At 30.3% G+C, this 11,068-nt stretch overlaps 3 protein-coding genes across 8 annotated transcripts; 2 read left to right on the plus strand and 1 right to left on the minus strand.

Moving 5' to 3' along the window:
* Positions 1-375: 375 nt before the first annotated feature.
* Positions 376-3,373, plus strand: LOC122537323 (protein arginine N-methyltransferase 9-like). 2 transcript variants are annotated; one of them, XM_043670409.1, is made up of 7 exons: positions 376-790; positions 858-984; positions 1,108-1,509; positions 1,603-2,604; positions 2,673-2,829; positions 2,899-2,964; positions 3,032-3,373. In XM_043670409.1, exons 1-7 carry the CDS (start codon positions 628-630, stop codon positions 3,371-3,373), a joined length of 2,259 nt encoding a protein of 752 aa, XP_043526344.1. In that variant the 5' UTR covers positions 376-627. The 2 variants fall into 2 exon arrangements, with proteins under 2 accessions (XP_043526344.1, XP_043526345.1); XM_043670410.1 differs by having other exon boundaries at positions 775-790; positions 1,054-1,509.
* A 204-nt stretch (positions 3,374-3,577) lies between these two features.
* LOC122537324 (serine hydrolase-like protein) lies at positions 3,578-4,778 on the minus strand. Of its 3 annotated transcripts, none has more exons than XM_043670412.1 (2): positions 4,607-4,778; positions 3,578-4,491 (listed from the first exon to the last, which is right to left on the minus strand). In XM_043670412.1, the coding sequence occupies exon 2, from the start codon at positions 4,474-4,476 to the stop codon at positions 3,589-3,591; it is 888 nt and encodes a 295-aa protein (XP_043526347.1). In that variant the 5' UTR covers positions 4,477-4,491; positions 4,607-4,778; the 3' UTR covers positions 3,578-3,588. The 3 variants fall into 3 exon arrangements, with proteins under 3 accessions (XP_043526347.1, XP_043526346.1, XP_043526348.1); XM_043670411.1 differs by having other exon boundaries at positions 3,578-4,486; positions 4,604-4,776; XM_043670413.1 differs by lacking the exon at positions 4,607-4,778 and adding an exon at positions 4,568-4,588 and having other exon boundaries at positions 3,578-4,486.
* A 522-nt stretch (positions 4,779-5,300) lies between these two features.
* On the plus strand, positions 5,301-9,992 carry LOC122537322 (polycomb protein Sfmbt-like). 3 transcript variants are annotated; one of them, XM_043670406.1, is made up of 10 exons: positions 5,301-5,415; positions 5,957-6,225; positions 6,311-6,545; positions 6,624-6,823; positions 6,886-7,077; positions 7,155-7,419; positions 7,517-8,253; positions 8,399-8,654; positions 8,786-9,135; positions 9,333-9,992. In XM_043670406.1, the coding sequence occupies exons 1-10, from the start codon at positions 5,394-5,396 to the stop codon at positions 9,660-9,662; spliced, it is 2,856 nt and encodes a 951-aa protein (XP_043526341.1). In that variant the 5' UTR covers positions 5,301-5,393; the 3' UTR covers positions 9,663-9,992. The 3 variants fall into 3 exon arrangements, with proteins under 3 accessions (XP_043526341.1, XP_043526340.1, XP_043526343.1); XM_043670405.1 differs by lacking the exon at positions 5,301-5,415 and adding an exon at positions 5,422-5,564 and having other exon boundaries at positions 5,933-6,225; XM_043670408.1 differs by lacking the exon at positions 5,301-5,415 and adding an exon at positions 5,422-5,564.
* The last annotated feature ends 1,076 nt before the right edge of the window (positions 9,993-11,068 follow it).

Below are 11,068 nucleotides of genomic sequence, written 5' to 3' on the forward strand. Positions count from 1 at the left end.
GCTGTGATCTTTACCTAACTTAAGATCGCTACGTGCGCATTTTGTACGAAATTACATTGTGTAATTTTAAATAAAAAAGAAAAAACTTTCTTTTCTAAATTTTTTCGTTCTCAATAATTGTACTAAATATAATTCCTATTTTAGCGGTAGCAAATCGCGCAACACACTCTGTTTTTTTCGAAGTCAATATTTCACGTAATATCACGTCTGTTCCACCCACGTCTGTTAGTTGCAAAAAATTTTCTATCTTCTTATTTTATTTTCAATCAGTAAATAATATATAAATAATGAAGGAAACCTCATCTCAGATGACATATTCTATACTTTATCTATGGTCAAATTTTTGAAATTCAAATCAGGGAACAACATCTATGTAAATTCTTTATCCGTGACTTATTGGTGAATGCCGCTCTGATTCTAAGATAAATTGTACTAACTTGTTTTTACACCATGAAGCATGTATATGAAAAACTTTAAATTAAGTTAGAAAAAAATCCGTATTAACTTTGTATCGCATTATGATAGAGACAGATACGTTTATAAAAATAAATAAATACGTTTACTTAATTTTAAATAATAAACAAGTGTACACTTCCTCATGATAAATACAAGTCAACATTGTCAAAAATGCAGAAAGAATTAAACGAAATAATTGAGAAATCATTACAAAAAGCCTACGATCACGATAGAACTGGGAACGTAGGAAAAGCATATGCGTATTATACAGTTGTTGCAGAGTTATGTTCTCGAAAAAGACCAGAAATCGAAGAAGCGTTTGTCGATGTCCTCTGTATGTTGTTATTTTGCATCACTAATATCATTTAAGATCCAAAGACTTACATATATTTATTTTTCAGGTCAATGGGGAATACAGCTAGCAGGTGAGAACAGGTTCGAAGATGTTGCTTTGTGTTACAAACGTTCATTAGATATCTATCCGAACAATCCTCGTATGTTAAATAATTTTGCAGCACATCTCTTAAGGTAAATTAACTCACTGCTTGGATAAAAGTATTATCAGTCGGGTTTAAAATTGATTTTTTGACATGACAGATATCATGACCACTAAAGTTCCTTATAATGAGGAAAAAAACTATATTGTTAAAGGAATAATGATCCACTAGAAGCAATAAAATACTTAAAGAGAGCCCTGCGAGCAAATCCTAATTTTTTACCAGCAGAAAGGAATTTGCAGAATGCGTACAGTATGGCTGTAGATAGATGGCATTTTCCAATGTTGAACGACAAGCACAGAAACATGGCATTCCAACATGTAATTTATAAAAGGATATCTCAAGGATACAATACTGTGTTGGATGTAGGAACTGGTACAGGATTGTTAAGCCTATATGCACAACATGCAGGTGCTAAGAAAATTTATGCATGCGAATGTTCACCAGTGATGCTAAAAATTGCAAAAAAGGTATTTGAAACCAATGATGCTAAGGATATAATATTATTACCCAAACTCTCTTCAGATCTTGTAATTCCTACAGATATTGCAGAAAGGTCAGTTCTCTTATAACAATATAAAAATTTATACAGAGTGAAATTTGCTTTAGATTAATAAACTACAATTTCAATTATGAAATCTTGTTTTAGAGTGAAATTGGTAGTTACAGAAACTTTTGATGCTGGTTTATTTGGAGAACATGTGATACCTTCTATGATAAGTGTGCATTCAAATGTTTTGGATAAGAATGGTATAGTGGTACCAATGGGAGCTACACTTTATATAGCTGCTATTGAGTGTGAATATATAAGAAATAAATCAGCTGTAATGTTTGATAAAATAAAACATTTTTGTCCTCTAAATTTTGATAACATATCTGTATTGTTGGACGAGGAATACTATGATACAGAAAATTTAAAAAACGTGCAAGTTAATTATATAGTAGAACCCACAGCATTTTTTACCATTAATTTCAATGATTTGTCTGATTTACAACAATTTAACACAGATGGAATAAAAAATATTATAAATATAACATGTAAACACAGTGGTACAATAGATGGTTTAATAACTTGGTTTAAGTTACATCTCGATGAGGAAATAACAATAGATACTTCAGAAAAGAAATCATGTTGGCAAGCTGCCATTTTCCCTACAACACCAAAATCATTGAAGAAAGATGATGTAATTTCAATTAAGGGAGAAATGTTGAAGGGTAAACTTAAATGTTCGTACTCATCTAATAATTCTGAATACGATGATTATAATCATAAGCTTTTATATCGTTTACCAAAAGAAGTTATAACGTTTCTAAATGATGTAGAGTACATAAAATTACTTACTGAAGTTAGCAAATCATTCATTAATAGAGAAATACACAGTATTTTGGATACTTCCCCGTTTCCTATTTACGGATTAATATTACTGAAGGAAAACAAACATAGCAAGATTTTATACTACAAAAATGAAAATGTGATGTTTCAACGTTTTATCAAACAAATAGTAGAACAAAATGGTTTCGAAGATAAATTACGTATTGTATCAAAGTACAATCATATTAATGATTCTTTAGATACTATATTTATTCATGATTTCGATATTAAAGGAGAATTGAAAGATTGCAGTGATGAACATAATCACGAATATTTTCGGTAAGAATAAATTAAGTATGTTATTGCGTTTTGATCGTGACACAATAAAAATTTTGAGGCTTTTACAGATGTTTACTTAAACCAAATGGCATTTTGTTGCCCGAACAGATATTTTTTGTAGGTCAGCTTGTGTTTTCGGATGATTTACCAAATATGGTTTATGTAGAAGATAAAAATTTACAAGATACTTCGACATTTGCATTTGATGCATCAAATATTGAAAAGGTATATAATTTTTTTTATATAATTCATTCACGTATAAAAAAAATACTGAATTATTATATTCCTTTATAGGGAACACATAATACTTTTAATAATACAACTTCTTATGGTATTGCACAATACATTAATGAATTTAAGGTGAGATATAAGATGTTACAATGAAAATAATACAACTATAAACTTTTCTTTATTATATATATTACAGATAAACCAAATTTTCGATTTGAATTCAAGTTTGTATTTATATGAACCTTTGTCCAATGTAAATGTATTGATAGAAATGGGAGAGAATGAAGTTGCTGAACGTGTGATAAATTTTGGAAAAATAAGTGCACCTAATAATAAATTATTGCCAAATGCTTTAGTATGTTGGTACAAAGTCAGATTGACATTAAATCATAGTTATGACACAAAAAGAAATGGATCGTTTATGAATCATACGGCAATATTATTAGAAGATGAATTAAAGAATTCCATTTTACAAGGTAATGAAATATGTATAAAAGTTCAGCAAACTGAAAACATAATACGAGTAAAAATCAAGTGATATTAATCCTTTACAGTTTTCTATAATTATTATTCACTTTAAAATATATATTTGTTTCACATATTCCAGTAATTTAAGTACATACAATTTCATACAAATAGTACAAAAAATACAACCTATGCATATAAACAATGTAAAATAAAAAAAATAAATTTAACATTAATTGCATTTTGATAAAGTGTTATACATCGAAAATTCCCATTAAAAATAATATCTTATAATTTACTTTGTAAATTATCGTTCAGAAATTTACATATATGAGGTGCTATTCTTTCAGGATAATTATTATGCACATCATGATTACCTGTTACAGTAATTATAGTGAAAAGGTGACTAATATCAATAACATCTGGTAATGCTTCTATTATTTTTGACAGCATAGATGTCCGTTTAGAATTATTTGCTATAATTAATAGTGTTTTAGTCGAATATTTACTGAAAAAATTTCTGTGTTGTTCTATTGTAAAATATGGTTTTAAAATAAGTCCTAATCTTTTATCACGATTATATTTGTACAGATTGCCGACTTTAGTGACTGCACGTTTAAACACAGCTTCCGCAGCTTCTGTGTTTAATGTTTCATATCGTCTAAATTGCAAAGAGTACAAAATTTGTTCTTTGGTATAAAGTCTCTCGCTATGTTTGACATCAATATTTATATTATACAACTCACGAATAAAGCTAACAGTATCTGAAATGAAGAAAGGTAGAAGTCCATCAATCGCTACAATCTTTTCAAGTTTTCCAGGATATAAAATGCTAAAGTATGTTCCGATATGAGCTCCAAGGCTGTGTCCGATATATGTACAAGTTTGCCATTTTAATGCAGTCAAAACAAGCAATATTGAATAAACATAATCAAAAAAATGTAGTGGTAATCCAGCTGGCATTGGAGATGAGAATCCATGTCCTGGCAAATCTATATTTACGTATTGGTATTCTTCTGGCAGATATTCCATTAATCTGTCAAATACTCCAGCATTGTCCAATATACCATGCACCATTAGAATTCTTTTTTTTTTTGACGATCCATATATTTTGCCTGTAATGTATCCCCATGGTACTGGAAATTTCACTTCTGTTGACATCCTTTTTTGATTCATGTTAATTTCACTAAAATAGACATATTATAATCAATCAACTTGTTACTTTATATTTTTGTACATTCTGTAAAAGTTCTTATTTAAAAAATACTTTATGTAAAATAAATGATTTTCAAAAGCTACTTACTTGGAATGCTTGCAATAAAAATATTAAGTTCAAAGTTCAAAAATTAAAAAAGTAATTTCACAAGTCATCAACACAGTTCAATATTAGTATAGTTGAATTACTTTGTTGAAACATTAATGTGTATATATATATATAAATAATCGTATATATGTATACGTACATATACACATATATACGATTACTATATGCAACCATTTAGTAACTAAACTAAGATGGCGTAACGTATTTAGAAAAAAGTTATTATCTCATTCAGAAATTTTAATTTGTAAAAAATCGTAATTTGATTGCTATGAAAAGCACTGTTGTCTTTGTTTACTATAATTGAATTTCATGCATTGTACATTAAATATATCAAACAAATACATATCACATTTTTATTTAACAATTTTATTTGATGTTACATAAATTTATAGTTAATAATGAAAATAAGTAAAAATTAATTATATTTTAATTTTTAATAATTAATTGTTAATTTAACAGTAAGACTATCAATGACAAAGTATAAAATTTGTATCAAGAAAATGAAAGTGTAAGAAAAAGGAATAGACAACAACGAACACAAATTTTTATTTATCTATTTTCCAAAAGGAGGTTATGTCTACGACAATTATATTTTATGAAAAGAAATCATTTGTTATTTGGGCTTTTGTTATTGTCTGATGTAACAGAAAGCGAAGGATTAAAATTTCGTATATACCGCCAACTTTGTGTAATAACAATGATTGATATCAGGTGGCGTAATAATTTGTACACTATTTGAATACACAGGAGTTTCTGGCCCTGCTTTGTCATGGACATGCAAGCTTCTAATGGTTCGTACGTGTTTTCCTACGTTATGTGATATGTTGGCGCGTTAAATTACATCGTAATTTATGATTCTGGAATTGAATATTTCACGCAGGATATGGTGTATCATCGAAGAGAAACTTCTTCATTCGAAATATGTTTCCCAGTGGAAAAGGTTGAATAAATGTTGATTTTCAAAGCTTCGGCGTCGCTTTGAGAAATAAATTTTATTGAGTTTTTTTTGCGCATTTTATACGACATAGAATAGAATTCAGATACAGCAGCATCAATTCGAAAAACCGTTCTCGCGTTACGAATCACATTCTGCATAATAGTTCGTCCAATGGATTTTCTTTGCATGCATAGAGTCGTTCGTCCTATTAAGCATTTTAATTTAATCAGAATCGCACTATTCGTTAGAAATGATTTATCTCGTTATTGAATATTGTTTGTACAATCGAAATATCCTGTTATTCGATGCTAAAAGATATTAACGTACATAATTTGTCTAAGAATAATATTTCAATCATTATGTGAATGTAGGAATGGATATTTGTATGAATTCAGTGTATGCTTCCATCCCTGGATTACCGGAACTAGGGATGGTATGGATGGGAGATATGATGGTACATGGAGAACCTACACATGAACTTATGTTGGATCCACGTCAAGGTGAAAGCCCATTTTTCTCTCATGGTTCTAATCCATATGAAGATATTAGAAATCATCAAATTGCACCTACAACTATGGTACGGTATTTACCACCTCAGTTTTCTAACGAATGTTCGGAGCCTGATGAAGCCATGGAAGCTGTTGATGCCCAAGAAATGCAACAGGTAAATTTATTTCTTCAATCGTCACATTGTCATTTTATATTGAATCTGTAAGTAACGTTTGTTGTTACTATTGGCATTTTTTTAGGAATACGATTCACAGTCTGAAAGACAAGAAATGACTGAATATTTAACATTAGAAGATTACATGGGCGATGAGGAAAGAGAGCAAGTTGTAAACAATGCAGCAACGCAAACTACTCAGGACAATCGTAATAGAAAAATAAAACCTATAAAGCATCCTGGACTAGTTTTAAAGACACCAATTGCATATCAACCACATACAGATTTAAATTTTATTCCCATTCGTAAGGATGGCATAGGTAAGCTGCAGAATTTAAGAACACAATAACAAATTACAAATTTATTAATGCATGATTACAAACGTTTATTTTTGACAGCTGTTTGTGAAAAATGTGGTGCTATTGGTGTGAAACATGCATTTTATACAAAGGAACGTCGATTTTGCAGTAGAGCGTGTGCAAGATCTTCAGAGCACACAGCTCCTACTGCTGATTCTACATATAGTCCATCACATTCAATAGAAACACCCACATCTGTAAACTCGACTTCCCCAAATGAGTCCAAATTAATAAAAAATGTAAGTTTCGTTGAAAAATGTATGTTTAAGAGGATTATACAATATTTTTGCAAATGCCTTAGATCTCGGTGAAAGAAGAAACAGACATAAAACCTTTTGAAGTAGAGAAAGAAAAAGTTATATCAGAACCAGTAATGCCAGAGGATTTACCTGTAAGAAGAAAAAGAACTGCTGAAATGGCAGGCTCTTATGATTGGACACCGCAATTAATTGAACCAGGATTTTGTGCTGCTCCAGTATCTTGTTTTAAACACGTGGGTCTTCCATATAATCTATACTTCAATACTTTTACTGTTATATTCTCAATTTTACATAAATTTTAATGCTTCAGGCACCTATATCAGAAATTTGGGATAATATAACAGTTGGCATGAAAGTAGAGGTAGAAAATACTGATTGTGATGAAGTATGCGAAGCTTTTCCGGACTCTTTCTGGGTCGCTACAGTATTGCGTATATCTGGATATAGAGCCTTGTTAAGGTATGAGGGCTTTGGACTCAATGCTGACAAAGATTTTTGGGTGTCTTTGTGCTCGAATGATATACACCCCGTAGGTTGGTGTGCAACTATTGGAAAACCTCTTATTCCACCTAATAGTAAGTAAAAATTTATGATACGCATTGTTGTTCCTTAATAGCTCTTGTTATTCTGGTATGAAATTTTTAACAATGGTGTCACAATAATATTTTACAGCAATTGCTAACAAGTACAAAGACTGGAAGGATTTTCTAATGAGACGATTAACAGGTGCAAGAACACTGCCAACTAATTTTTATAATAAAGTTAATGATAGTATGAAGTCGCGTTTTAGATGTGGACTTCACTTGGAAGTTGTAGATAAAAATAGAATTTCGCAAGTAAAGGTAGCAACGATACAAAAAATTGTGGGTAAACGGTTACACGTACGATATTACGATTCGCCGCCGGAAGACAATGGTTTTTGGTGTCATGAAGATTCTCCTCTGATACATCCTGTTGGCTGGGCTAAACGAGTGGGGCAAACGTTGGATGCGTATCCGGAATATTTGGAACGTGTATCAAAATCGAAACTATGCGAAGACGATGCAACTGAAGATCTTTTTTATGTGCCAAAGAACCATCATGTACACATTGGATACGCATTTCGAGAAGGAATGAAAGTAGAAGCCATTGATCCTCTTAATCTCTCTGCCATATGTGCAGCAACAGTTATGCAAGTTTTAAAAGAGGATTATATAATGATCCGCATTGATAGTTACGATGAAGATGCAAGTGGTGCTGATTGGTTTTGCTATCATTCATGTTCACCTTGTATTTTTCCAATTGGATTTTGTTCTCAACATGGTTTACCACTTACACCACCAAAGGGTTATGATCCTACTACATTTACATGGGATACATATTTAGTAGAGACAAATACTACACCTGCTCCTGTGCAGTTATTTAATAGGGTAACTACCGAAATAATTTTGATATTTTTTATAGTGATGGTAAATTCTAGGAATACTGAAGGAAGGATTTGTATTATTTATTATATTTTATATGATTTATATGCTTTATTCATTACTTTTCAACAAATAGTAATTTGGATTACAGGAAATACCTCAGCATGGATTTATTGAAGGAATGAGACTTGAAGCTGCTGATTTAATGGATCCTAGATTAGTTTGTGTTGCTACTATTACTAGGGTGATTGGGAGGTTATTAAGAGTACACTTTGATGGTTGGGAGGACGAATATGATCAGTGGTTAGATTGTCAGAGTCCTGACATTTATCCAGTTGGATGGTGTGATCTGGTTGATCATAAATTAGAAGGGCCCCGTGCACTCAATAAAAACACTAGTCCTACTGGTAAATACACATTCCTACCTAATTTCACATTCTAAAATTGTTTCAGCATTACTAATATATTTTTTACTATTCTTGTGTGTCAGTTTCCATTTCTAAACATCACAAATGCATATATTCATTTCTTTTCTTAGTAAAATCACCAAGAGGCCTTAAACGTAAAACTAAGAGAAAATTGAAAAAAAGCAGCAAAGTATTTTGCGCGAAAAACATTCTACCTCGGCACAGTGAACGTATTAGCATGGCTCGTGAACGTGAACGAGAAGTAGAGCCAGCCCAAGGAATAAAAATTGAAAGAGAGCGTGACTTGGAAAGCCTACCAGAACAAAGAAATAGGGAACCAGAGCCAGCAGAAGAACCAGCTGGACCCGATCAAACTTTACCTAGCCCTACCACTGGACAAGGTCAAGCATTAAATGATACTCAAAGTGAAATACAAAGCCCTCCACCACCAAAAGAACGAACTGCGACGTCGTACATTAATGTAAGTACAATTTAATATTTTTATATTGTTTTATAATATTTTATATAGTAAATTTATATTAGTGAATGATACCTATAAATTTATACCGTATTAAACTGTTACTTGCTTTCTCCTTTATAGAAATTAAAAATAAGAAAAAGTAGGTTTTAGATATTGAATTTTAAACATGAATGGTTAAAGTACGTGATATTTTACAGGTAACGTCTGCCTCTAGCAAATATATCCCAAGGCTAGCAGATGGTGTTCAAAAAAGTTCTGAATCTGGTGATTTAGTGCCATCTGAGTGGAATGTGTTTGATGTTGCACAATTCCTTCGTGTTAATGATTGTGCAACATATTGCGATAATTTTAGTAAACGTAAGATAGATGGAAAAACTCTATTAACACTCACTAAGGACCAAATAATAGACCTAACCGGTTTTAAAGTTGGGCCTTCTTTAAAAATATATGATCTTATTCAACAATTGAAAATCAAAGTGAATCCAGCTCAGGAAAGGTTGAAATTAGGATTGAAAAAATTATTATAACAAAGATAGTACATAGTTAATACCATGAATAAGTTCCATCATTGCATACAAATAAACATGGATTTACAGGTAAGGCATGTAGATGCAAATAATTAAAAATTCATATTTCATTATGGTTATATACAATGTTTGTTATATGCTTTATTAATAAAAATCTACACACACGCACACGCATACATATATATGTGTGCGTGAATCTGTGTATGTGGTGTGTGTGTGTGTGTGTATGTGTAAATATATATAACATACATACATCAAACTAGGAAGAGAAAAATAGAGATCTTACTCTACTCTAATCTAGTATGTATTTGGAAAGAATAGCATTTATTTTAAAAAATGAGAAAAAATAAGAAAAAGGCAAAAATATGTTGTTTCATTTTGGAAAATAGATAAATGTAGTAAACTAAAAATATGCATTTATACATGTTCACGGTTATTAAATTAATATTTGATATAATGTTAGCTTTAATTTTATATCTTTTAAACAATTTCTATTCTTCTGAAATCATCTGTTTATCTAGAAATTAGTAAACTACTATGAATTATTTTCTCAAGGTGACAGAAATATGATAGTTATTTTAAGAGAGAGTAAATGAATGAATTTCAGAACGAGGTAGTTCAAATTTAATACAAATTTATAATTTCACACAGCTTGAACTGAATTAATAATTTAGTAGAAAAATTAAGAACACTCATTAATATGAATTTCTAGAAATTCACGTACGCATATTGCATTTAAAAATTCTCGTTAAAATCGGAAATTATTTTACTATTTTAGCAACATTTCTTTCACAACGCCATTATTTGTAAATCCATGCTTTCACGTTGCACTAAATTGATTGCAGATGCATGAACCACATTAAAAAAAAAATGCTAATGTATATTTAAGAACTTTTTTTAAACGGACAGAAAGTTAAAAGATGTAATTGAAAAAAAGAGGAAAATTTAGGAGTAAATCAACAAAGATATATTTAATATAAAAAAATAAATGAAACATAATAAAAATGAATCATAAAGTACAAATTAATTCTTGAGTATCAACTTATTGCAACTTCAATCATATTTGCCTTAACGATATCATTCGCAATAACAACATAGTTTTATATATTTTAATAGATTTGTTGATTTACTCTCTATTATAATCAAGAGTTACATGTTTGTACATAATTAAGTGAACGAAACAGTCAACTTTTAACCTTGTAAATATAGCATTTAGCACAATATTAGGTTTAGCTAATTTTTCTGAAAAGAGGAAAAGAAAATGAAAAGAATGTAATCATAATGGAAAAGAAGTATAACTATTAGGAAGTGGTTGATGCATTTGCATAACACATATTGTATCTATATGTAGCTTTATAATCATTACAGTAAATCAAACCAGTCGACTAAAGTCTAAGACTGAATTG

This window comes from Frieseomelitta varia, unplaced genomic scaffold (assembly GCF_011392965.1).
Source record: "Frieseomelitta varia isolate USP_RPSP 00005682 unplaced genomic scaffold, Fvar_1.2 scaffold_902, whole genome shotgun sequence".
NCBI lineage: Eukaryota > Metazoa > Arthropoda > Insecta > Hymenoptera > Apidae > Frieseomelitta > Frieseomelitta varia.